The 27964-nt window shown below is 39.4% G+C and overlaps 2 protein-coding genes across 5 annotated transcripts in view; one reads left to right on the top strand and one right to left on the bottom strand.

Annotated features, from left to right (window-relative positions):
- The window catches only part of si:dkey-71h2.2 (low density lipoprotein receptor adapter protein 1), a 112725-nt gene that overhangs the window by 63491 nt on the left and 21270 nt on the right, over positions 1 to 27964 (top strand). The window contains exon 9 of one of the 3 annotated variants that reach the window (XM_046060920.1): positions 24788 to 24838. The exons of 1 other annotated variant lie outside the window; for it this stretch is intronic. In XM_046060920.1, the coding sequence (XP_045916876.1) occupies positions 24788 to 24806 (19 nt within the window). In that variant the 3' untranslated portion in view covers positions 24807 to 24838. Of the gene's footprint in view, positions 1 to 24782; positions 24839 to 27964 lie in introns of those variants that run through there. One more of the 3 variants, XM_046060921.1, reaches the window with a different exon arrangement.
- Positions 24 to 27812, bottom strand: fndc4a (fibronectin type III domain containing 4a). 2 transcript variants are annotated; one of them, XM_046060923.1, is made up of 6 exons: positions 27185 to 27812; positions 15403 to 15518; positions 11471 to 11675; positions 4363 to 4452; positions 2287 to 2420; positions 24 to 990 (listed from the first exon to the last, which is right to left on the bottom strand). In XM_046060923.1, exons 1-6 carry the CDS (start codon positions 27258 to 27260, stop codon positions 949 to 951), a joined length of 663 nt encoding a protein of 220 aa, XP_045916879.1. In that variant the 5' UTR covers positions 27261 to 27812; the 3' UTR covers positions 24 to 948. The 2 variants fall into 2 exon arrangements, with proteins under 2 accessions (XP_045916879.1, XP_045916880.1); XM_046060924.1 differs by lacking the exon at positions 15403 to 15518.

Below are 27964 nucleotides of genomic sequence, written 5' to 3'. Positions count from 1 at the left end.
CCATTCCATTAACTGCAATTATGGGACATTCAAAATAAGATTTATTTTTACACTTCAGGTAATACAATTGTCAGGCAATGTACAAGATTGACTGGATGATGAGAGATGGTGTCCTGTTCTAAAAGCAGCAAAATAGAAGAAAACATTAACAGCGTCACAGTACTGTAATCAAGTTTATTTCTCCATTTTTGGTATCTAACTTAGAATGCACATCAAATGCTATTCTACAGGCACATGACCTGCATGCAACTTCATTTGGAAAATGAATGAAATATGTACAGACTGAATGTTTGTTATGTATGAAATATGAAAAACATTATCCAGAAATTGTTATTTTAATTTCAATAATCAGAAAAAATTAAGACATGTTGTGGTGGTTCTTACAAATTAATTTTGGATACATATATTTGCTTTCTCTGCTAATTAACAATCTGCCCTCAGCAGTCAGCTAATATACATTTGTGATCAGACAATATATTAACACATTTGCAGTGGAGGATTTATTTAGAGTTGAGTTGCCTATAACAGGTGGACGTGGTATCTAACCGCACATGCCGATATCAAAAATACAATGCGTATTTAAAGTCATGGAGACAGGCCTCCTGGCCTCAGTGGTATTATGTGTTTTGTATTGCAATAACGTACCAAGCACCTGGCAAAGACATAAATGCTAACAGCATCATGGGTTAACATTCGTTTATGTTCAACCTGCAGGAGTAGGTTAGCTACTCTGTGTTGTGTGTTTGTGCATATAGGGGCGTGTAGCTGTGTGTAGGGTATGTATCTGTGTGCATGCAAGTGTGTCTTGCAAGACAGCCTCGGCCAACCTTATTCACTGATGATCACCCACAGAAACTACACATTTTTCAGCTTTCAGTAAGAAAGGTTGACAATGCATTCACGGTAAAAGAGAGAGTGGTGGAATTTAACTTCAGCTTCCTTCTTCTCTCAAACTTCAATGATGTTGATAGACGGCACAGAAGCATGAAACTGCAACAGACAAGACAAATAAAAATCAGTTACTGTTACTATTGACAGATGCTTGAGAGAGTGTCTGAAGTCCTCATCAGAATGTCTCTGGTCAGATACCTTACGTCAACATCCGACCACTTAATGACAACTGGAAGGAGAGATAAGCCACGATTGCCGCCCCGGCTAATTTAAAAAAGAGAACTCAATATGTTGCTGTGTTTAATCCTTGCCACTCAAAATTCAAATGACCTCCACCATCGATTGCTCGTGGCCTCATTATTGAGCTGTGACTGCATATATCTGTCCGCTGCAATCTGTTACTTTTAAAAGGCATTTCTCACACACTTAAAGATCCACCAGTGGCTCGATATCTTTCAAGGAATGGACTTATTAATTATTTCATTTACTGCTGAGCATTTAACCTTAAACTGACTGTATTAGTATAGCACATGCAAAATATATTTTCCATAAAAAACATGCTGCTTGTGTGTAAGTATCTTGCACTGACAGCGGTTGAGGAATGGATCTTTGGAGATTCCTGTGATCACATCTGTTTTAATGCATTGTCATGCAGTATGCACGGTCAAGCTTGGCAAATAAGCTATATGGTCAAGCAATTAAACTTAATCATGGCATATTGGATGTTTTTGGTTCCAGTCTGTACAGCAGAGCCTTAAATGTACCTGTATTCTACAAAACTACAGTAATCATGTTAATATCCAGCATAACCACGTTTGCAGTTGTGAAGTGCCAAAGAGGTGGGCACTTCATGGCCGCGTGAGTTGGCTGAGCACACTGGATTAGATTACATTAATGTTATTATTCACTGGAGGAAGTTGTTTCTGCAGCAAGGAGCAGAACAAAAAGAAAAACATCATCACTGCCCCTCTGTACACATCCTTCAACACGTTGAGTCATTAAACACATAAACATAGGTCTTTTTCACAGAGGAAATTTTGACATGTCTCCATAGGAATAGCACAGGTGTAAAGAATTAAATTTAGCTGTGTCAGTTTTAGGGTCCTGCTATTGGACATGCCAGCTTACTGTCATGACTTACTACTGGGATGCTAAGAATAGAACAGAGACATCGTTAATGTTCTTAGTAACACCTGTGCGTTTCCTACTTTGACAGTAATTTATATAGTTGGTGACACTGCTGTCTGCACAGTGAGACACTGTTTGCCAAGAGCCAGTCTTGCGTGAGGGGAAACACGGTGTGCATGTTTTCAGCATGCAAGAAATCCATTCAGACAAAAATTCCTGAAGTGATCATGACGCGGAGCTGTATTCACTCAGCTGAGTCGCACTCACCTTGCTCCTCAGCAGTCCTCCACTGTGGTGCTCCGGCGTGCTCCTCTCCGACGATGGCTTGGCCTTTTCCTTGCTGTTACTGGAGTCGTTGTCCTTGATGATGTCATACTGCCGACAGAACAGGGCAATAACAGCTGCCGGGAGGTGAGAAATGGGCACATGCGCAACACACAGACACGCACAAAAGAGGATAGGAATTCAGTCACGAGGCGGCAACTGTCACTCGCAGACATGTCACCACTTCCTCTAACTAAGCACGTTGAAAGGCCATGTGGATAATGGAATTCTGCTCCCAAGGGAGGGTGATGGTCGGGCCCTTATCTGAAAGCTTGGAGGACAGAAAATCTCCACGGAGTTGGCTTTGTTACATTTTGCAGTCTGCCAGATGCAGCTCAGCCTCCAGTTTGGATCAGTACTGTATGCTTACAATTAGCTTCCCTGCTTCATTGAGGTTATGAATTTCTATGAGGATGCTATCATTAAATATTCAGAAACTGATATACAGTTCTGGTAAGGTCAACTGGGGAGCTGTGAGGGATAGTCAGAAGCATAGTGTAATTTCTTGAATTAACATATTAATAATGCGCCACATAAGTGCTCTGCAATATTGAAGCTACATGTCTCTATGTTGCAGGGATACATACATGGTAAGCATTTCCACTGCTGCATGGTTAAATTACAGCATTTGTGTAATTTGATCTCTAGGGTCTTCACTACATTTTAAGCACTTTGTTAACCAACAGCCACACAGAAATGTTACACAATGTAGATGTAGATGAGGTTGCATCATATTAAAAGCAATTGCCCGATTACTTTACAATAATTCACTTTTTTAAAACTCAGACCAAGCCGCCGAACATACAGAGATAAATAAATAAAAGATTAAAAGATGGAGTATAGAAACTGAAATCAAATAAACAAATAAATAAACAAATACAGAAATAAACAAAGGATGCAGGTTATGAATTTATGAATAAGCCTCACAAAAATAGAGAATGAGGTGACTTTGAGCTGGACTGGCTGCAAATGAGCAGTCCATTATGAATACGCCATATGAGGTGCCTTTAATCATTCACTCCCACTCTTCACAGCCCCCGTGTCACTTTGGTTTCTCTCATTAGTATTATTTAACATCTCACTCTGCTGCTCGGGGATGGGAAAACCCTGCTTCTGGCTGCCTGTCAGATGTGCCACTTCTCATTGTGCCTCAACACTTCATTTATCAACGCACTTCCTCAAAGGAGAAGAAAATCATACTTGGACGGGGAGCTTAGATGCAGAGAATGCTCAGGAAAGCGTGATGTTGGTTTGACATCGCTGTTGGAGGAAAAGGCTTAAAGGGGACAGGATGTTCAGAGTTGTTACATTTATTGTGTTTTTTTACTTAGCTTTTTGGACTCAGTGGGGATCCTGTATGTCTTGTGCTGGATGACTTTCTGTCTTTATTGATTGCTGTCTTATTGACTGGTGTGTCCTTGTATTGATTCATCTACAAGATAATCATCATTTAGACTGACAATAAATGTTAACATTTTGCAAATCCATTGGAAAAGTCCAATTATCTTTTTGCATATTTAAAGTCATTTCACTACTGATAACAACTGCTCAATAACATCTGATGTATGACAATGGATTTATAGATCTTAGACTTCAGTGGATCTACAATCGGCCTGTGTCACGCTGAAGGACTAGAAGACAGTAACACCAGTATTACAGATCAAACATTAATTAGGTGCTTAAGCTAGAGTACTGATGACATTTTGACAAAAATAATCGATCTCTACCTAGTCTAGTATACATGTAGGCTCAGCTCCAGTGACATTAAGTCAGAATTCTGTACAATTATTATATTTCGTGGTACTTAAAGCCCTTGAAAACTTGATTTTGAAGTATTTCTGTGTCAGATTAAATTTGGGATGGGGGGCTAAACTTGCCTAAGTGTTGGTGCATGGACTTATGTGACATCAACTTTTCCCAAATTACCCTTCTCATGTCAAACCAGTAAGTAAAGCAAGGACCATAAATAAAACCATAATTGTATAAATATTAATAACCACATACAGTCTATAAACCTACCTGCCCACATGACCAAGACCACCACGATTATGATCATCTCTCCAGTTTGTAGATGCCGGGACTTGTCCAGACCCTGCACAGTGGGGTCATCTAGCAGAGAGGACAGACAGGACAGTTGTCGTACTGTAAATACAGACTCCTGAACACAAAATACTGAAGAAAAAGTACAGAATATTTGTCCTAACCTCTTTATTTATATGGAAGGGGACATTAGACATTAAAATGCAATCCAATAGAACATCAAAAACAATGGCCTCAAACATTACTATAGAGTAGAAACAACACCCGTGTGTCTCAGTGAAAGCTGAACATTATAACCTTTACAAGGTTGTGTTTCTTGCAGGGCTATTTTATTGGTTTTCCTGATAATGTAAGATGTTCAACTTACATCCTGTCAGTGTGGACTGGCAAAAATGGACACTGTTTATCTCTTAAGACTGTTATTATGCCATTTAACAAAAACTGTAGTAGTCAGAAATTGTGGTGGGCATTACTGTGTATCAATCCTGTAGCATTATATCCTCCATTAAGTGGATTGACTATGTGCCTATCTCCACTTTCCAAACTATCTCTTTACCCGCATGGATGGAACTCTTCCAGAGCACCACTCTTCCCAATTGCCTCTTTTAGTGAATCAAGTTGTCAAGAAACTGGCCCCGATCTCTTCACGATAGCTATTAGGGAGTGGGGTCACTCATACTGCCACACTTTTTTTAGTCTTGGTAGTAGTGTGTATGGGCCTATAGCCTATGATATTCCCTTTTTATGTTTCCCTCGGCAGGGTTACCTTGCTAAGCCCTGGTGGAGGGATACTTCTTGGTAGTAGTAGTGGGGATGAAACACTGGCAATGAACCTGCACACGAAAACCAGGGGGAATATATTCATTTGACTCGACCTACTCCGATTGCTGAAGTTTCATGTTAGCTGCGACTAAACTGCAGAATGCGTGTTTGCATGGAGTAAGGACTGTAGATTTTCTGCTCCATCTCTTACAGTGCAGTCGCTCAGTATCACTTCATAACCAATGTGAAGAGGAGAAATTATTACAGCGACCAACTCTTTCAAACTATAAATTACATGTGAGTGTTGTATTAACATAGACTTGAAACTCCAGCCAGTCCTTTGAGAGCCAAATCTAAGCTTCAACTACATCATCTCCTGTGTCTTTCCATTGCACAGTGAGCTCTCAGGCTGCAAAATACACTTAAATGCCAGGTCAGGACCCAGGTTTGTGCTCATACAAGTTGCTCCACTTTATTCTGCATATATGAAAAGCTATGTAGCATTACAATATCGCTATGCATAGAGAAACTACTAGTAGAGGTGTTGAGATGATGAGAGCCTTCTTTTTCTTGTTTACAGATTTCCACTTGGTACATGCAGACTGTGTTAGCATGCTGATATACTGTATGCATATCTTAATATTTGATGCAGACGACACAGAGAGAGTGAACAGAATTTCCAGATGACCTGAATAACATGGCGACACCACACTGAGCGGATTGTGGCGCCTCCAGTGCAACAAAGAGTTTGTGTTGAGATAATTAGTCGACCTTCGTTCTGCTCACCCCGAATCCCAAGATGTTTTTTGTGGCTGTGAACTGTGTCGGGAAACAGTGTAACAACACACCAGAGGTGCTTTACCGTAGTCACAAAGATGGATCATGTGATTTATTATTGCATTACGTCTCCTTGACACTGAGCAATTTTTTTTTAGGTTTCATTACACTGTAAACCATTTTCAGCTTAAAATTCACTTAACTTGACAAAATGAATTCAACAACTGCTCAGTCACACTGATTAAACCTTAAATTTGTTTTCATTTACATTTTGAGTCAGTTCTTCAGTGTACGCGAAGACATTGTGGTGCACAAGTGGCTGTTGTACAATGAAAACACAAGGCTACTCCCTTGGACTTAATTCAGTTTGAAATGTACGGGGTTAAGGACTGACCGCTAACCTTCAATAAAAAGCAGTAAATCTTAACAACTGAAAAATAGTAATTAGGTATGTTTTGCAGTTTAGCTTGATTTGAATGATTAATCAATTATCAAAATAGTTAAAGGTCTTTTTTTTTTGTTAATCTACCAATTAATAATCAATAAACTAGTTGTTTCAGTTCTTATGTCACCATTTGCCCACTATCAGCAAATCGGCATGCTGTTAACTTATAAGTATATAAAGCATTAACTAAAGATGAAGTTGTAGAATTGTGTACCAGTGGAAGTCAAAGGAATATTCTGCAGGGAGCGAGCAGTGTGTAGCATACCTTTGTCTCAGTGCTGTTAATGGGAGTACCAACAGTAGGTGTAGCTTCTGACTCAGCGAAGACAGCTTGGCATCTCTTTGAAGTATCACACAGTAATTGTGTCTAAGGGGACCACCTACCTAGTTAGGGTTGACTGCTCAAGGCATCCATCCTTTGAAAATGTTCTTTTTTTTGCTCTCCCGTGTGAAACAGCTTGACAGCTTAGTGGCAGCAAGTAGCATTTTTAGCAGTTTCATGACTTTGTTTGAAAATTATTTATTTAACATATTTGGAGAATTTTTTTTGTAGTGACTGTGGCATCGCTGTTCATGCTAACAAATACAAGTTAGTTTTCCCAATTTTATTACAGCTTTGTCTGTCTATAAGCACAAGAGATTTTATTTCTAAAAGTCTCTTCAATGTGCTGCAATTACCCCTCAGCAATGAATTATATTTGAGTTCTTAACCAATATGTTTACTTTGCAAATGTAGATTGCTTAAATTAATGGAATATTAATAAACTGGCAACATACAACATTTTTTTATGCTGCTGTACTTCTGCAAGTTTTCAATCATACATTGAAGGGCGGGCAAAGGACATAAATATGTACTCTGATTAAAAGCTTTCCATGGAACTAATAAAATTAAAATAGACTTTGGAAAGACATATTGATCTTGAGAAAAACATCCATTGTAACCTATTTAAATTGAAATTCTCCAGCAACACATGGCTGCTATCTTGCCAGGAAATGCTTTATATGAAATAGATGGATTCTGACCAAGACAGCTGTACATTCAATAGCATATGCACTAATATGTAATCACATTATCAATGAGAATTGCAATGAGGAAAAAAATAAAAGCATTTTTGATATATGGGTATTATAGCTCCTGCTCTTGGGCATGTATGGTATACACCGCAAATCAATTTAGTTTCAATAGGAGGCACTTGGCTATGACAAAGGATCTCTGTAATTGCACCGTAATGCTAGATTAAAAAAGGCTTTTAAGGAACAAGCAAGATCCTGAACAGAAAGTCACATTAAATTAAGGTTTGTGAAGAATATATTGTGATTTTAGGAGGAAACCTTGTGAACATGCTTGTTGAGAGACATAACTTTAACTTTCAAAAAACAACTGAAATTCATTTTCAGGGGTTTGTGGAACTAATACTGTGACTAAAAGTGAGTGTATTTAAGGAGTATGTAGTAGAAAAGCCCAGTTTCTCATGTTGGTGACCTTCAATTATAATGGTGAGTTTAACATAAAAACTATTTTTGGGCACGTTAGCAGCCTGTTGGCTAACATTACCCACATTAGCTAGCTGAGGCAAACGCTAACGCTTTTGAAATGTTCAGCTGTACCATTGCTAGTACCTTATATTGGTAGCGGTTTATCAGTTTATACAGGACAGACTCTTTGTTCAAGTAGACTCACCAGAATCAGGTTGTACATGGTGGAGAAGTAGATACACATAATTATTAGCTTAACTAATGTAGATAATATATAGAACATTTTTATGATATGTACCCTCTGTTAGTATCTATGTAGTAATGTTAGTTATGTGTTGCTGATTTTCACTTGTTCACTTTAAGACCGCATGTTACTTTTTTACGTTGTTTTACTGTTTGGACAAGTGGTGTAATTTTCCATCACACCAACAGAGTTAATTAGGTTAATGTGTTTTGTAGTCATTTAGCTAGGGTCTTTATCTGAAACTGGTATGAAATTAAATAACAGCACAATAGCTTATCTATGTAAGGAGTATTAGCCACCGCTGCTATGTGTGGATTTTCCCCAGGTCATGTGTGCATTGTGTGTGTCATGTACAAACTGAGTTCAGTCCACAGTAAATTTGCCAACAATATCGAGAGTCAAAATATACAATGGCGCAAAGCCAAACATGAAAAGAGGAGTCGAGTAATAAACTTTACAAGAGTTACATAAAGAAACTTGACTGAACTTTGAAACTGGGGCATGAGAAGGCAGCAGTGCTGGCATTTTTTGGATTTATGGAAAGCTGACAGTGATTGCTTCTATACTTCCAAAAACAAACTCCCACAAATGAAGCTCATCCACTGAATGGGCTGTTTTTCTGACCCACTTGGCACTTGGAACAACTCGTTAAAGGAGTCATCGAAGTACAACATTAAAAGGTTCACTGATTAATGTTGCATAATGAATCTTCTCCAAGATTCTTGGAAAAAAAGTAGTGAGGCATTGGCCCTAAGTCTATTTATGCTCAGCACTTCAGATCAGATACATTTGGATAGTTAGTAAGTTTACAAAAATCCATTGCTTTTAACTTCAAAAATGAGTACAGAAAATAATTTCCTGAATGTAAAGCTTAAGGAAAGGGGTGTAACTCCGGTGCCTGTATTAGCTTTATGTTAGCTGAATTATTTTTTTTCAGTTTCGCCGATCTTGGCAGCTTAACTGATGGTACTAAACCTGAGTCAGCTGAATAGAAACATTTATTAGTCACTTGTGCCAGCAATTCCTAAATTCACAACACCCAGACGATAAGATAACAGAGTGAACAGACTAATTTCAAACACAAGCTGCCATCATTTTAAGTTAATGTATTTGGCTCATCCCATAATCATGGTGAACTAATGCAGAGAAGATTAGCAAAGGAGTTTCTTCTGAAATGTAAACTCTTCTCAACTGCTTATAATAGAAAGAAAATAGCTTTTTCTCACTCTTTCCTCATCTTTGCTGTAGGAAATTGAGTGCTACTGAACCTATTCTCTATTGGTCACGGCCATCCTATTTCCTCCAGCTCATGAGCTGAGCCCAGACTCTGAATCCAAAGTGTTTTAGAGTGTGTGTCAGAATCCTGATTAGGCACCCGGAGTGATGTAGAGTTGCATAAATTCAGAGGAGCCTGCCTGTAGCCATGCTTGAAGAGTCTGTCAATAATGAAATGGTGTCTAGGAGAAAATAACCTGCAAGAAGCACATAGAGCCCACTCAGAGGGACGCTGCGAGAGGAGGCTTCAGGTTATTTGCACTTATGTTGGCACTAGCCTTTACTGTACCTCATTTTCAGTGTCAAGGTGCTTAAAAGCATTCAACAGCCAGAAGAGGCTTTAGTGCAACAGCAGGAAAATCATCTGTAATGGGTTTCTCCTGTCTGTGCCACGGGAAACAGACCTGTGGCAGAGCATGTAATATAGAATTAAAAGCAAAGCATTATGTTACGTAACAGAGTGAGATGAAACATTGAATTAAATGCTGCAGTAACCTATTGTGACCTTATCGGTTATGCTGCATTTTGGCAAACTCTGGCATGACATCTTGTTGACTTAAGGATAGACTCTAAATTAACACAATACCTGTTGTACAATAGTCTATTAAAACACATAACAGAGTCACATGTATTATGTATGTATTCATTACAATGAACTTTTGACTTTACAACTCGTGCAGACACTTGGTATGATAAGTTCCTTGTGGCCTCATATCTAGAGTTAACTCATGTACTCAATATATCACAAACATATCTAGAGTTAACTCATGTACTCAATATATCAATCATATTCACATCTGATGTTAAGTTTCTATGATTAGAGAAACTCTGTTGTCAGATGTAACCGGCCTTAGTTCAAAGTGTGTGCTGTAACAATATGTAGGTTTAAAAAAGAAAACACATATTCTTGAAATCCTATTATTGAATGGTGTCAGAAGGAGTTGGTCGGATGAGCAGAGTCTGACCTCTAATGGGATGATGGGAGATGTGCCAGGACAGATGTCTGGTCGCCTAGCCTAACGATGTCAGGGGGGATCTGATCTCTTGACCTCATGAGTTGGAATTTTCCTGAAATACTGGAATCAGATACTGAGCCTGAAAATGTGTCTGCTAGGCATTGTCTGAGGGATTTGCTGACACTAGTAAAAATCGGCCAATGGGATGCTCAACGCCATTGTTTTTTGGGGAAAAGATGACATCATTTTTAGAAAATTGGCACAGCCATTGTGTAATCTGTTCGGTTCCAGGACCAGCTTGGGTTTGTCTTGTGAAACTCTTTTGCGTTGAACTCTGATCATCTCTAGTGAATCTTTTGAGACTCTAGTAGCTGTCTAGTTTGATGAAGGTGAAGACGTCCACACTCATAATCTGGTGGTGTTGGTCTGTCTATTATTCACTCCACCACACAGACAGAAATTTCTCAACAACTATTGGATGGATTGCCATGAAATTGGGTACATATTCATGGTTCCCAGAGGGTGAATCCTAATGATCTTGGTGATCTCCTGATATTTCATCTGATGCCATCATCAGGTCAAATGTTTAATTGCCCAATACTTTGGACTATAACCAAATACCTGAAAAACTATTGAAATTCCCATTAGTCTCAGATTGAATTTGTGTTTAATCTTAATTACCAAATGTTAGCATGCTAACCAAGAGGGAGAACCTTGTAAAAAAAATTCCTGCTAAACATTAGAGCATTTTCTTTGTGAGCATGCTAGCAGGCTTACCTTAGTATGTAGCTCAAAGCACCATTGAGTACAGTCTTAGGAGCCATTATCATGGCCGTACACGCTTGGTTTTCTTAATAGTGTATGAACAATAATGGAGTTCTGTGGCAAGTTGCTATAAACTGTATCTGTTTCTACTCAAATTATACTTTTTGGCAGAATAGGTTAATTGTTTGTTTTGGTGTTTTCATAGGATTTGTTGATAATTATAATAATAACATAATGCCAGTCTTATTCTTTTTTGTTTTTTAAGAAACGTTTTTACAAGGGTTTAACAGTGTTTGAGGAATCACGCTCTATTATTGTCCCTGAACACAGACAAAAACTTCTTTTTTCAAAGGTAGCTATTAGTACATGTATTAATTTGCATCTTACCTTGATTGGAGCTGTTGGAAGGGAAGCGGTCTGACTTCTTGAGGGTACGAAAATGGACCTTCTTGCTGGCTTGGCTTTCCCCATAGAGACCAATTGACTGGACCTGGATGATGTAGTCTGTCTCTTCCTCCAGGTCCCAAAGGACACAGGAGCGGCTGGTGGTGTTGACTTCCCGAATGAATCGTTGCATGTGTCCTTCCTGCCTCTATGGATCGAAACGGAACACAGAATGGAGCGATCTTACAAGTAGAGACAATGATCAGCACAGTGGGCAATGAGGTGATCAACATGACCACACAGAAATAACAGCCCTGCAAATCTGTCCCTAAAGAAAACACTCTCTTCTTTAATAAGTCATGTTGCTTGATTTTATGGATTTCATCTTTACAGGACAATCCTGCATTAATGATGTATCACCCTCCAGCATCATAAAAAAAGCTAAAAACATTCATGTACCTCAATATATTATAAGCCATAAGCAATGTGAGACGGAGGCGACCAACCAGAAAATATTTAAGGTACTGGAGAACAACACGCTGAGTACTTTATTATCTTAACAGTTGGCACTTTATTTTCACCATATGGAGTCTTGACTGGAAATTGAAAAGTTGTAGAGTCAATATTCTGATTAACTGACTGCAAGTAGCTCGAGTCACAAGCTTTCAAAGTCTCAGACTTTGTCTTTGACCTGAATGTTATTGAAACAATCAAGTAAGTAAGTAAAATTGATTTACTTTTCACAGATAAAATCACAAGGTGCTTCACAATGAAACAACAAAATACAGTTCTAGCTAAACACCAGAAACACATTGATATATGGCAGACAACTTTAAAACCAAGCCTAATGTTTAGCTAAATCCCTGTTTGAATAACAGCGTTTTCAGCTGCTTTTTAAAAGAAAAAGTATTAACTCCTCCTGCTTGCATGCAGAGCTCTCTTTTTAGTGAGCTCTCTCGTCTGTCTGCACTTGGAGTGGCTTTGGGCCAGATGTCTTCTTTTTTTGTGGCCCTTACTTGACTGAGAGATCTGATAAAGAAGAAAAACTTGTTACTCTCCATAAACAATAAATAATGTAATGATTAAACCGCCATACACACTCAAGGCAATTACCAAACGTGTTCAAATTCAGCTGCATGTCATGATGAACAGCCGACATCTGGGTGTTACATACAGCCCATCAGTAGTGTGTGAATTGCCAAGTTAAATGGCTGCATAATGTTTCGAGTTGCATAAAGCATAAACATGATTATAGCAGCATATGGCATCCTGTCATTCAGTGTTAACATTCATTGGTCCTTCTATTTTAAGCCCCTGAAATCTTGTCATCCTAAAAAATGCAGCTTCACATGCTTATGTGCATTCCCGCTGCACCCTTGTTTTCTCTTAACAAATCGACAATGCCAAGTTGCAATCTAACTCAAGACTTAAAGGCAAGATTTAGACAGCCTCTCTGCATGCTAAGCAATGCTTTAAGAGGTTCCTGTGAATATACATCCAGACGAAAACACATATTTATTAACCCAGGATGTTGTGCGTATGAACTACTACCTACTCAGTATGCTGGACAAACTCATGACACATAGTTAGGTGTTTGCTGAACACACAAAATGTGTCCTCTATGGAACAGTCAGTGAAAAGATTCAAGGGCATAGAATTTAGTAGGGACGGGAAATGTCCCTACCAATATTCAGCGACTACTGAATTGTCCCTAGCAGTTATTTTGATCAAAATATAACATAACTACTGTTGTCTGTCTAGTCAATGTATTTGGCACACAAATGGTTAACAGTCAGCCGCAAATTTGTTAGAGAATAATATAAACCAACAGGCATATTAGGGCCACTGTTGTCGAAGAGTTTGAGATTTATGTCATCATATTATGAGAAACAAATGTGTTGTAATGTAATATTTAGAGAATAAAGACATAATAGAATAGGTTGCTTCAACTCATGATGTCATGTGTTAGTATTTCCTGGCAGTCTCCAGTTATTTAAACTTGTAAAATGTTTGGACTGCAGTCTGGCGTCTTTCCTCTGGGTCGCTGTCTCACTTATAGACAACTTTGCTCTGTTTGGGACTGACTTACTGCTCTAGGATGCTTCCCACTGAAGCAGCTGTGAGCTGCACTTTATCGAAGGTGCTGAAGTTAACATTTGGGTGGATTTGTGGAGGGATTTATCTGAAGGGGATACGACCATATCAGCAGAGCAATAACGCAAGCTAATGCACAGCAGAGTATGGGGCAGGTAGTTCTTTTTTATAATATATAAAAAATATATAAATATTACGACTTTGCATTATATTCCTTTTTTTTGTCACCTGCTGCGTGAAATTTGTGATTCCCTTTTATATAAATAAAAACATTTGAAACATCATTCTGACAGGAACCAGGAAAAGAGATCACATTTCTCCTGTTTTAGCTTCTCTGCATTGGCTTCCAGCAAAATCCAGAATAGAATTTAAAATCATTCTTCTTACCTACAAAGCTCTTAATGGTCAGGCACCATCTTATCTTAAAGAGCTCATAGTACCTTACTACCCCACCAGAGCACTGTGCTCCCAGAATGCAGGGTTACTTGTGGTTCCTAGAGTCTCCAAAAGTAGACTAGGAGCCAGAGCGTTCAGCTATCAAGCTCCTCTCCTGTCGAACCAGGTTCCAGTTTGGGTTCAGGAGGCAGACACCATCTCCACATTTAAGAGTAGGCTTAAGACTTTCCTCTTTGATAAAGCTTATAGTTAGGGCTGGCTCAGGTGAGTCCTGAACCATCCCTTAGTTATGCTGCTATAGGCCTAGACTGCCCATGATGCACTGAGGTCCCCTCTCCTCTACTTTCTCTCCCTCTCTACGCAACCTCATCCCATTATTGCATGTTACTAACTCAACTTCTCCCCTTTCCGGTAGTCTTGTGCTTTCTCGTCCCTCTCCTCTCTCCTCCTATCACTTCCTGCAGGTGTTTCTGGCTCTGGAGCTGTGGAGTCTGGCTCTGTGGCTGCGGGTCACCTGCTTCCCCCGTGTTCCTGCTCGACACCCTCTGCTGCAACGACTATTGTTGCTAGTCCTATTGTTATTATTGTTATTATAATAATTAACATTACGATTGTTATTATTAACACTACTTTAAATATCTGTACCATTTTTCATTTAGCCTATAGAAACATCACCTTTACTGTCTGTACCTCTGTGTGTATATTGTGTAGGCGGCCTCCCTCCCCTCTCTCTCCTTCCATCCCTCTCTCTCTTTCTCTCTGTTCCTCTCTTGCCCTCTCTCTCTCTCTCTCTCCTTGGTGGTCTCCGCCCACCCTGAGCCATGGTTCTGCTCGAGGTTTCTGCCTCTTAAAAGGAAGTTTTTCCTTGGCTCTGTCGCCTAGTGCTTGCTCTTGGTGGGAATTGTTGGGCTTCTGTAAATAACATAACAGAGTACGTTCTAGACCTGCTGTTTTATGAAAGGCGCTGTGAGATAACTGTTGTTGTGATTTGGCGCTATATAAATAAAATTGAACTGAATTGAATTGAATCATCAACAACATTTGAATAAATTGAAAAGACAGAAATTGGTACAAAAAAATGCTTAAAATTTTCTGGGGAGTATCTCCTAACCACCCACTAAATATGTCTCCTTCAATGTTGAAACCAAACATATGCCCTTGAAGAGATTATAATTTTATTGTCTGAAAAATATTTTTTCTGTCGCCCCCATTTCATCTCAATCTATCCACAGGCTGTCAACAACTGTGACATGGTAGATTAAATTCCAGGTGCACTGTACGTATTGGCTGGGTGGTGTGCCAACACAATTTCAGCAGGACACGATGAAGGCTCAATGCCAAACCACAAATGGCCAAAAATCAAACAATGCAATTTTCCCATTTTGGGGTTGCTCTGCTAACCTGTCCACGGTCTTGCTGATTTACAATAGAAGTTCAGGAGTTACCTGTTGTGAGATAGAGAAGCCAATTATTATGTCTCCCTCTGGAACCTCCCAGGATACAGTTGCCGAGTCGGCCCGCAGGTGCATGACGGACACATTGACAGGAGCTGGTGGCCGGTCTGGCAGTAAGGAAACAGAAACAGAGGGGTCTGTTATTCCGCCCACTCCTCTAGATATTAAATTACCCATGCCATCTGTGTCAACACTGAACCTGGAAAGTCTCAAGCTCTTTGTTAGCACTCTGAAACTCACCACAGGTGTTTGTTTCGAATTTAAAGTGAATAACCAAGTCTTACGCTCAGAATTCATGTGATCCAGTTTTGTGGATGAATTCGTCAGTGGAATGAGTAAATACAGTATGGGACACCAGCTTGTTACTGTATGTCATCATGGTACAGGACGCTGCTGGGTCTCAATTAATCAAGCAGTGGACTAGACTGAAAACTGTTCACTTTTCTGTAGATTTCTAGAACCTGCATAATGTGGATTTTGGTTTGGTTTAAATTTTTGTTTCACTGGTACCTTTCTGTTCTTCCTTTCATCTCCAAATACTAGCATCACTGTTTTCTGATCCACTGTCTTCAGACCAATTAACCATATCACACTACAACAGTGCCACTTTAATTACTTTTGTCACCCGTTGCTACTGGATTGCTTAATTTCAGCGCTAGTCACATTTAAATAAACTGGTCTAAACAGGGACATTGATTTGGTGTCCCCATAGATATAAATATATACTGTCATGCATACAAAGGAGGTTGCAGTCAAGAGCAAATTATTAGAACTCTCTGGAGCAAGTGCAACATTTATAATGTTCTTTTAAGGGGAGGCCACTGGTGGCAACATGTTACTGTATCCACTTGCATTTTATTATGACCCTCCAGAATTAAAAAAACCATGGATATTTATCACTTTTTCACATTTTTCCTCCTTCCCTCTGAACAACCTTGTCTGACAACCCGACAGAAAATGACCACAGTGTCCACCTCCCTCGGGCAGGGTTACGTTTCTTTACCCCAGTGACTTCACAGCCATCTACCATGATTTGCTTGCAAGTGGACATGTTGATTGCGAAGTGGGACAAAAGCCTGGGAAGCAGAGGCCAGGAGAAACGGGGGGGTGACAGAGCTAATGGAGGGCCCTGTACGCCTTCACAGTCTCCAAGCCTGTAGGCCATCCTTGGGGCTTTTTTGTAGTTAACACAGGTCTATTGGACTTTGTGTGTTGTCACAAGTAACTGATGCTATGTTGAGATGGTCAAGTGAATGAAAATGTCTTGAGCTGGAAGGTAAGTTGTAAAGAAAAGACAAAAGAATTATATAGAATCTTATGGGGATGGCATCGGAGAAGACAATACAGATGGAATAACATATGCTTTGCCTAATGTGTTTCATCTAAAGTTTTACAGCTCCAAGTACCAGCAGTAAGATTTCTAGTTACAGCTTTCTTTAACAGTTCACTACAAAGTGGGTATTAATTGACAGTTGTACAGTCAATTTGTATTTCAAATACTTTCATTAACTTGTGGGGCATGGACTAAATAACCCATAACACAGTTGTGTTGAGATGACAGCCAAAGTCATATGCTGTGTAGGACAATATTTCATCTAAAAATGCACTTGAGAGAGAAATATGAAAGACAAAATGATGAAATTGGGAGCTATTTCAAATGATTTGCTGTTTTCTATAGCAGTGCCTCTGACATCCCTCTTCTCTTATCTCTGTGTCTCCACTTTTATCTCTCTCTCTCTCTTTCTCTCTCTCTTTCCTCTCTCTCACTTGCGTCTTGCACTTCTGTCTGTTTTATCTCGGAGACAGTCAACGATGGCGTCAGTGTTTAGTGCAAAAGTGACATTGAGGCAAATCTCAAGACCCTCGGGTCAAACGAAGCTATCAGTCTCCCTCTCTCAGCCCTTGTAGCATTATGAGGGAGGGTTCAAGGTTTTGGGACTGGGTTCCCGTGACATGCTAAGAGGCCGGGGTAACCAGGCAGATTTTACTTTAACAAGAGAGTATTAATATACTCCTTTGTCTGTTTTATTATTTATTTAAATATGTATTGATTTGTCATCGGGCTGGACGGGGGGGCTCCAGCACCCAGACACTATTACCCACCTACCGGGTGCACAGGACCCAGAGTAGCGAGGTTGCAAACACCCACCCCCACTAAGTGATAAAGTTAATCAAGGGGGACCAGAGAGACAGGAATTTTGTCAAACATTTTTGTGTGTTTTTGAAAGCAGACATTCTCTCTACGCTAATTTGGTCCATAAGGAGATTCCTATATTGGATGATACTTAAATTCTTTTTGGCCTTCCAGTTCATGAGGATTGTTTTCTTGGCGATGCATAGGGCAGTGAGAAGCATGTATGATATGTCAATCTGTATACTAATGTCACTTAGGTCCCCCAGCATGCAGAGTGATGGGGAAACTGGGAAGGGATATCTTAGCCATATCAATAGGTCTTCACATGTCTTCTGCCAGAACGTTTGGACAACTATCAGATATGTTACCTGAGCTGTTCGGCAGATGTTTGAGTGCATAAGACCCATCAATACAAGACATCCTTTGTCTTGCATAGTATATTATATGAAGAGCTTTATATTGTATGAGTTGTAGATTGTGATTTTTAGTAATTTTAAAAGTATTTAAACCTATCTGTATCCAGATGTTTTGGTGTGGACTAATGGATAGATCGGTCTCCCACTTTAAGAATGGGAAAGAGATTGAACCATCTGTTTTCAACAGTAACATTTTTATCATTGATAATAGTTTTGGTGGCGAGAGTTGCATCCTGTCGACATTGATTGGTTTATCGGGTATCTTTGACAAGAATGAATGAATAAAAAATGAAGATGTGCATATTTGCCACCACTATAATGTCGCAATTAAACGTGCTCGTTGTGCGAACATTAAAACATCACCGACAGGACAGGAGGAGAAGACCCCAAGCAATCCTTTTGCACCTCCGTTTGAGGAAAGACCAAAGAGATGGGTGGCAGTGTAGGCTACTTCTATAATTCCCTCTGTTTGAAAAGATTAGCTGTCACGGGAGATTTATAATTGTGTCCTTATTTTAATTCATTTCCCTGTGTATTTGTTTCTGGTTTGTACGGGAAACGCCGAACTTCCTGTAAATGGTGAAAGTCCAAACCATCCAAAAAATGCTTTCACACCAGAAACAAACCAAACCATGGTTCAGTTTGATCTGGACCTCTTTTCGTTGGACTAAATTTCGTCTGTTCCAAACTGAAAAGTCCGAAAGTCTTAAGGAGCAAACGAGGTAGGTGTGAAAGCCCACTTAATTGTAATAAACGGATCAAACTGATGCCGAAATAAGTACAATATAATGCAGATTTGTTATATATATTTATATGACATATGAATTCATGCTTTGTCAGGTCTGTCAGCAAGTCCATTATGTTATCCTTAAATCTTGCCTGAATTATGGATTTAAACTGTTGATATTAAAGAAATTTATTATTGCTAATTCCATATTGTGCCACTAGATCCTGGAATGGAATAAAGTTATTGCCCTGCATTACATGCTCTAGATGTCTTATCCCTTTGTCATACCACAGAGGGGAATTTAGCGTTTTCTTATTTTGCCAGGATTGTTCCAGATTGGAGTCAGTCTGCATGGGATAGGTGAAGACCTAGATATTTTGAGAAATTCCCACCAGACTGCCAGTGAAGTGCTCATGTTAATGCTTTTAACACAGGTATGATGATGGATGCTGGAACTAATGACTGGCATATTGGAAATTTTAATATCCTTACAGAATGTTTGTTCTTTGTCCATCCATGAGTGGTCCAGTGGGCTTTGATTGATCCATTTTGAGATATATTGTAGTCTGTTGGACAGGAAGTAATGAGAAAAATTTGGCAATTCTAAACCACCACAATCAAAGTTTTTTAACTGATTTGTGGGGCTTTATTTTTCCACAAAAAATTTGAGATATTTGAGTCCAGTGACTTAAACCAGACAGCAGAGGTTTGGTTGGGTAATACTGAAAACACTGATTTTATTATGGGCAATGATGACCTTGTGTGATGGACATATATTGATTTAAGTAGAGGTGTGTAATTTAGTTATGTCAGTTCTGACAGCCTTGAGGAAATATTGACACCCAGATATTTAATATTCCCTGATTTTAGCGGTGTGGAAATCACACATTACAAGTAAACTATGGATTTAATCCAGTTAATGGAGTAGTCTGAGATGGATGAGAATTTATCTATAAGTGTGATTGTCTCAGAAAGAGATGTTTCTGAGTTTAGGAGGAAAAGTAATACATCATCTGCATAAAGGCCTATCTTGTGGTGTACATTTTCTGTTTGAATTCCTTTAATATTTCCATTTTGTCTGATAGCAGCTGCTAGTGGTTCTTCTAAAATAGCGCATAGCGAGGGAGAGAGTGGGCAACCCTGCCTGGTACCGCTCTGAAGACTAAGGCTTGGAGAAGTATGATCATTTGTCCTGACAGAAGCTCTTGGGGAACTGTATAATATTTTAATCCAGTCTATGAAAGAGTTTCCAAATCCAAATTTATGTAAAGTAGCAAACAGAAATTCCAATTTATCCGGTCAAATTCTTTCACTGCATATAAAGAACCAACCGTAGCATCCAAGTTATGAATAGTGGCATAGTCTGTTACATTGAGTAGCCTGCGTGTATTGTTGGTGGAGTGCCTGCCTTTGATAAACCCTGTTTGACTGGGGTGAATTATACCAGGAGTGACCTTCTCTAGCCTTCTTGCTTGGGCTTTGCAGATGATTTTAAGATTTTCGTTAATAAGTGATATTGGGCGATAACTGGATGGGAGTGTCGGAGTGTATCACTTCATGTCATATCATGCACAAACCTGGTATATTGCACATATTTGTTGTTAATTGTAAATTGTTGTTGTTCCATTCTTATTTTTATTTTTATTATTATTTTTATTTTTTTATATTGTCAGTTGTATTATTTTTCTCTATTCTTCTGTTATTCTTATAAACTTGCATTTGTTTATTACATATTTATATATTTCTACATCTATTTATGTCAGCTTTATGTCTGTCTGCGTGTAGCACCTTAACACCAAAGTAAATTCCTTGTATGTGTAAAGAACTACAGTTCATTGTTGGAGGCAACATGCAAGTACCCCTAATTTGCATTACCATCCTACAGAATGTGGGCGCAAGTATTTCGCAGAATTCCTTGTATAATTCAGCAGGAAAACCGTCTGGCCCAGGGGCTTTATTATTTGGTATATGTAAGAGGGCTTCATGGAGTTCAGCCATTGAAACAGGTAAATCCAGAGCCCTGATCTGTTCATCATCTAACCTTGGCAAATCTATATTGTTCAAAAATACATCAATGTTGGAGCTAGATGGATCAATTTGTGATGTATATATGTTTTTATAAAAATCTCTAAATACATTGTTTATTTCTTCTGGGTTATGAGTCATATTCCCATCTGAATCTTTTAAAGAGGAAATTGTTATTTTTTCTTTATTCAATTGCAGTTGGTTGGCTAAGAATCTGATGGATTTATTGCCATGTTCGAAGTTCTCAAAGCATAGTCTTTGCAACTGAAATTTGGTCTTTTTATCAATAATTTCATTTAATTAAAGTTTTAATTTTCTCAGATCTTTCAGCACGTGTTCCTGTGGGAACGTGTTCCTGTGGGAAGGCAGCATAGGCAACTTCTAATGTTTTGTGTCCTCGCTCTAATTCACGAGATCTCTCTTTCTTTTTTTTTGTATGATGAGTAGAAGATTATTTTACTTCTCATGACTGCCTGCCATACTGAGCCTGTCAACTACTGGATTAGATACCAGGTTGAAGTCCCCTCCTATTATAAGAGCTGTGTCTGAGTGAGCAGAGAGTGGGGTGAAGAAAGCATGAATAAAAGAGAGATTGTCAACATTCAGGCTATAATTATTGGCAATGCATAAATGAGTATTTTGAATAGAAATGTTAACAATAACTAATCGACCCTCTGGATCTAGAGTAGTGGTAATATGATTGAAGTGTGTTTTTCTATTTATCATAATGGTGACACCTATTTGTTTTGAGTTGAAGCAGGCTGAGTACGAGTGAGGGAACTGTGGTGAGGTGAGTTTATCTGCTGTCTTGGATAAATGAGTGTCCTGTAGTAAGACAATGTTTTATTGAAAATTTTTTAGATGGTTAAAAATCTCTTTTCACTTGAACCAACTCTGCATACATTCCAAGAGGTGAGCTTAAGTGTGGTCATCATTCAACTATCGGATGTAGTGTAGGCTAGTGTGTGCAGTGTGTGTGATGTATCCTTGTATCTATGTGTGTTTGTGTGTATGTATGTGTCTATGTGTGCATGCTGTATGCACCTGTGTGTGTGTGCTAGCAGTGTGCCCAACTGCTTGTGAATTAAACAGTATGAAAATAGCGCAGCTGATCGACGTGTAAACGGTGGAGGAAGAGCAACATTAATAGAAGAAAGAAACAGTGAAACATAAACAGAGGAAAATACACAAAACATTATCGGGCAGTCTAGTCAGATAACCACAGTATACTGTTGTGACATGCACTGTATTTTATTACTATAACTATTTATAACTATTAACCTGCCATATGTCACAGAGTAATTAACTGCCTCCATTTGTCTCATTTTGTCAGTTTTATGAGAAGCTTATTTATGGAAGCAGGTACTCTAATGTGTCAAGATAGACGTACAGCAGGTTAAGAGGGAGGGCAAGTTGCATATAGAATATGTCGTCCTTGATCTTTGCAGAGCATTGGGGAATGAGTCTTACAGTAATCTACAATAATGGTTCCTGTGTCCTTGTGCCTTAGCAATATCAAAACGATAATTTTGTGTTGAACATTTGATGACCTTACAATTGAATCTATTATCACAACACGCTAGGACAGTTATTGGCTGAATACTAATAAAGCTTCCTACTTAAAAAAATCCTTCCTCAGAGCTGCATATGGCTTGGACTTGCACCAGGATTGCATTTCCTTCTTTGTATCTCATTTTAACAGCCTTGCAGTTCTAAAAGCCGCACAGAAGCTTCGATTCTTGCTGCCGAATCATCCCCAGGACACCCTTTGCCAAACTAACAAGCATTGTTATTTGTTTTCTAAGGATAAATCTTTCTCGTTAAAAGGCAAATACTATCAAGCCGAGATTGCCGTCAGCACATGTCGCACACCCTTCAGAGTCAGGTGCAACATTTATCTAAGACTGGACACGTTCATTTCTCTTGAAGCTCATTGTCCTTTAGATAATGGGGGTTGCAGCCTGCCATCATGGGCAAAAATAACAGCCACTAACTATGATGTATTGTCTGTGGGTCATTTAGTGGTGATGGAGCAAGTGACGGATCAGGTGAAGCAGGCCATGAATCATCTCTAATGTCTAAGTGCCCTCATCCTATATGATGTTGTTTCCATAGCATGTGGTTTTTAACTTGAAGCACCTGGGTAAGGGGACTTTTTTGTACTGTTGAACATAAATCACTAAAACTACAAACTAACATTGTTGTATCCATTCATTTAATAATTTCAAAAACTCTTGGCTCATGAGCAGACAACAGATGACTTGATTTTCTAATGCAAATATTTTTCTTGATGTGAAGTCCAATTATCCAATCCTGTTCCAAATGTTCCCTTCCAGCTTGTTTGATGTTCCCTTCTGAAGTAATAAGTGTCATTGTGGATACTTCAGTATTTGTTGTCGGCCACGTGTCCTGAGTAAGCCCCACTCCACAGAATGCATTATGTAAGATCTGAAATCAAACAGCAATAGGTCACAGCGGCCGAGGCGTGTGTCAGTGCAAACAAATGGTAACACCCTCTTGGGATGTGGGCGCACTGCCAGGATGAATCATAGAATATAGCCAAAGCCCATTGCATTAGCTACTCCCCATCTAACCAGAGTGCACAGAGAGATAGTGAAAGTGCAGGTGGAGCTCTGAATGGCTGACACGCCACGTGGAAAGGAGCCCAGTTTGAATTTGTCCGAGCGAGGCACAGCTTTGGCATCTAATATTTTGTCCTCTATATTTGCTTGCCAAGCACAATTACGCAATTTATCCTGATTTACACATAGTTTGTTTATTGGTTGCTTATACTGTATATTCCCAGCATATGAGGTGAAGAGATTGATTGATAATGTTTTTTTTTGTAATCAAATAATGTGATTTTAGGTTTATCAAGATAAGGCAGCCTGTGTAGCTTTTGATTGCAGACCACCTTGGATACCCATGACATATTGATTAAACAGAAGGAGAAAAATGGGCGTAGAAAATTGGAGATTGCATCCCCCGTCGGGTTTACCAGGAGCAGAATTTGACAGATGACATGTCATGTCCATTTTAGCATTTCCCTGAGCCACTTTAGTTTGATGCTGAAGTAGAAGAAAAAATGTTGAAATGCACAGTGAATGCAAAATGCTATATTGCTGCCTCTTTCTATGCATTTCTTTTAGAAAGTATGTTAGCAGAGTCGGCAACCTTTTCTAATAGGCTCTGCAGATTAAAGAAGGTAAAAGAAGATGTTAGACACTTTTCAACCCAGTTCTTTCTTTTGAATGATTTTTGAAAACTGACATTTAAAAGGAGAGTGTGACAAAGAGACATTTGCTCTATGACTCAGTGAATGTCTCAAATAGAGACAGAAGCGGGTTCTACTTCATTTTACAAAGAAAATCAAGTCTGACATGAGAGAGTGCTCTGCTCATTATTCTGTAATAAACGTTCATAAATTTTCCAAACAATTGACCGGCTCACTAACAACACAATGAAACTCCCAAAGGTGCATAATTCATTTAGCTTCAAACACATTTAAAAGGCAAAACGCACTGATCTACCAAGATGTGGACAGTATTATTGATCATATTTCTGCCTCTAAGCTACTGACAGTTTGAAGAGCTGCTTGCAATGTAATCCTTTTCTAATACATATAATACCTTAGGCCCTTGTGAGATAATATATTCACAGACATCTTATAAATAAAGGCAATAAGTCAAAACTGGTGCCTTTAAATTTGACGTGTTGCCCAGTCAGTCTTCAAACAGCTCAATCTGGATGTGTTTCGAACCCAGTCGTGGGAAGTCTAAATGTTCTCCTCTGCACAGCAGAAGGTTGTCGCACAGCTGCTCACAGGCCGCCGTGTTGCAAATTGCCCAGTAGTGGAACTCTTAAGCAATTTTGTGCTGGTTTAACTCAGCCGCAGAACTGCCTGCCCCCATATCACCTTTGAAGACCATTTTCATGTTTCATCCCCCCACTGAGATCCTGCCTTCCTTCACATCTTTACTTTACATTTGAAGCCATGTAAGAGCAGTGACTTTGTGATCTTTGTTTCAATCTCTTACTCTAGTACACTAGTGTCTGTCTGTCTCCCTAGCGCAGCAACAACAATATGAAGTAGTCGGACACAGAGGAAAGGACTTGTCCAGCCAGGTGTGGCTAAGTCCTTTGCTTTTTCCTATACATTTTAGAACCTCTCTATAGTAGGGGAACTTACTGTCTCTTCCTTTACTAACACTCTTCTTTCTCATACACTCAGAGGCTGTAAAATGGCACTGGGACCAGATGGGACCAGGTGCCACCCCGAGGCTTTTAAGCTTGAAGCTTACACTGCTTCATCATCCCAAAACTGCAAAAGGCTAGTATGAAGTCACATGCTGGAGCAGATTTATGAACAAGTTGATTTTAGTGGCTACAGTGGGTGTTTACTGGATCTAACAGACGTCTAAACAAGACACCAACAAGTGTGAGCTACTGTGTGAGACTCAAAACATAGATATAAAATCTCAGATTGAATCAAATCTTCTTTTGTTTTTTCTCCAAACACACTAGTCTGTATTTTCCCTGTGTATTTGTAAAATGTCTGCCATGTGACAGCAGGTAACATTATGACAACATGAGCAAACATTAGCCCTCACTCGGATGGATTCAGCTGTAATACAGAATGTCTATTTGTCAAGAATGTGTCACCAGGTTTATAAACAGCAGATTGCCAATTTGAAGAATGATATGAGCCTGGCCATCCAAATAAATCCAATACATTCTAATTCATGTTTTCTCACTGGCTAAAGCTCTGTTTAGGCCTCATGGGGGATTCATTTTCTAGCATGCTTGTTTTCAGAACGTGTAAATGTAAATATGGTTACCCACGTTCAAATATTTCTTGTCAGTTTGGACTAAAGAAATGACAGAAATCCAAGTGTGTTCCCACTGTTTGATTTAGGAAGATTGTGCATTCTGGATTTTCTTTCTCAATGACAGTTGACTTTATGTGCACCAAATGTCATTTCTTCAGATTTTTACAAATCTTCAGTTTTACCAATCCAAATACCTGTGCCATGTAGATCAATGTATAATCATGACTCATATTGAAAAGCATGCTCAGTGGATGAGTACAAAGCTTTATGAACAAGTTTCAGTAGGTGAGATGAAAGAAAAACAGGCTTTATTACATGGTACTAACCACCATTACATAATTTTAGCATCACAATCAAAATATCTAAGCAAATCCCATTGACAATATCACCAAAGAGAACTTCACTGAAATCCTTTTTCCTGCTTCGCTGTATAGTGGAAATGTTTATGGAAAACTTTTCCATGAACCAAAGAGGCTTACAACTAATTCAGACCTTCCCCCTGAATGTTGTGTCACTGTGAATCCCATAGTCTCAGAGCATACATAAGGGTGGCGCTAATTAATTCAGCATTTCTTTTCATTTACTTTGAAGCTCATTGCGACAGCCACATTTGTATTTATGAGTGTCATGTTTATTATTTTAGCTTCCCCTGCTCTTTATAGCCCTATGCAGCACTCCACTGAGATCAGAGATGCTCTTGCGTTTCAAATTTTGACGCAGAACATGACAAAAAGCTATGAATATTTGTTTCAGGCACACAGCACACACACCCCCACAGAAACAGTAAAGTGCCAATCTGATTATTTCAAGGCGCTATCACACGTAGGACGCAGTTCCATTGAGGGGCGAGGGAAGAAGTGATCGAGGCAGACAGGTAGTTAAAGAGACAGAGATACTGTAGATGCACGCATACAGTGGCAGACAGAGAAGATTTCAAGGAAAAATATATAACCAGTAAGTCTAACAGCCAAGCTTGCAATGGCAAGAATGCAAACTATACTGGGTGTGTATACACTGTTGTAAATGAAACCTGAAAGCAGTGTTGACTCTGCAACTGGTGGCACATTATTATAGAGAAGCAAATGCCCCTGCATGTTGTAGCCTTCCAAGTGAGTGGTGGAAAGTGCTGGATGTGGCTGTGGTGGCGATAGTTGTGCATGCGTCTTGCTTTAAACATGCTAATATTGTATAAACATGCTATGTATTCTTTAATTGGATGCATGGGGCAAACTGTCATTGTTAGGCTTAAGGTTATTATGAATTGAAATGTAAACAAAAAAAAGATATTGTAATATTTCTACATGATTCAAAGAAAGTAAAGACAGGTGTAACAGCACAGCTTGTACTTGCTTGCACCTACTTTATACTGGTTAGACAGGTGTTACTGGATGAACTGGATACTGAGTATACATGGGCATTAAAACACATACAAAATAGTGTATGATGTGTGAATAAAGGGTGGGATCAAGTGCATCTATCATCAGGTGCAGATTAAACAGCAAAAGTCTCGTGAGACTCTAAAAAACACTGTGACCTTTGTTTTAGTTTTTGTAATACTTTGTATGGCTAATGGCGCATTTTACAAGGTTACAAAGTGCACAAAAATTGGTCGGACTCCTCTGCTGTAGAGGCTTGTACTTACTTGCTCCTACCAAGAACATGCCGCTGCCAAAAAGCAACAGGACCACGGAGTTGACCACAACAAGTAGACGAGCCATGTCTCGGCGGGTGTCGTCGCTCTTCTCGGATTAAAACGTAGACCTCCTATGCTTAAAGGGCAGCTAAATTACAGCAGTCCATGTTTTTATTTTACAACATGTTCAAATCCCCTTCATGAAGGAACGAACGGCTACGGGGCTGAATCGGGCTCGAGCTGCTCAGTAAATAGATAACCAGTGAAAGTACGTGACAAATGATGTCTTCAACATGTTTGTCGAGCCGAAGAGGGTTCTTCATTTGGGGTTTATATCCGCTTGTCCTTCGTCCATGTTCTCATGCGGACTGAGACCGAGTCAGGTGGCTGAACCTATGGACGTACATCATCCCTGCATTCGCACGAGAGCTCAGGTATGAACAGGTCGTAGAAAGGATGACGCTCACAGGCTCGTTGGTCCCCTCGCAGACTGAGGGGACGCCGTGGGGCGATACAGCACCATGGGCAGCCTCTAAGTTTTCTCGTTTTTTTACACTGCCCTCGCGCTCTACGGCTCACTATTTAGCCTACGTCTCGGACCTAAACGTTGTTTATTCACGCGCCCGGGGCTGGTCATCCTGCAGTCCTTTTCCGGTAGACCTCCCCCCCCCCTCAACCCCACCCCTAGGTAGCCTATAAGACCCTCTGGTTTTCTGGCACTTGGCGTTCATGCACAGCATGCCATGATTAATGTCCCACGTGTCATCATCAGAGGAGGGAGCACTCCTA

Source organism: Micropterus dolomieu, linkage group LG10, assembly GCF_021292245.1.
Source record: "Micropterus dolomieu isolate WLL.071019.BEF.003 ecotype Adirondacks linkage group LG10, ASM2129224v1, whole genome shotgun sequence".
In the NCBI taxonomy this organism is placed as follows: Eukaryota; Metazoa; Chordata; class Actinopteri; order Centrarchiformes; family Centrarchidae; genus Micropterus; species Micropterus dolomieu.
The sequence above is the reverse complement of the archived record's forward strand: the minus strand, read 5'-3'. Positions and strand labels throughout refer to the sequence as shown.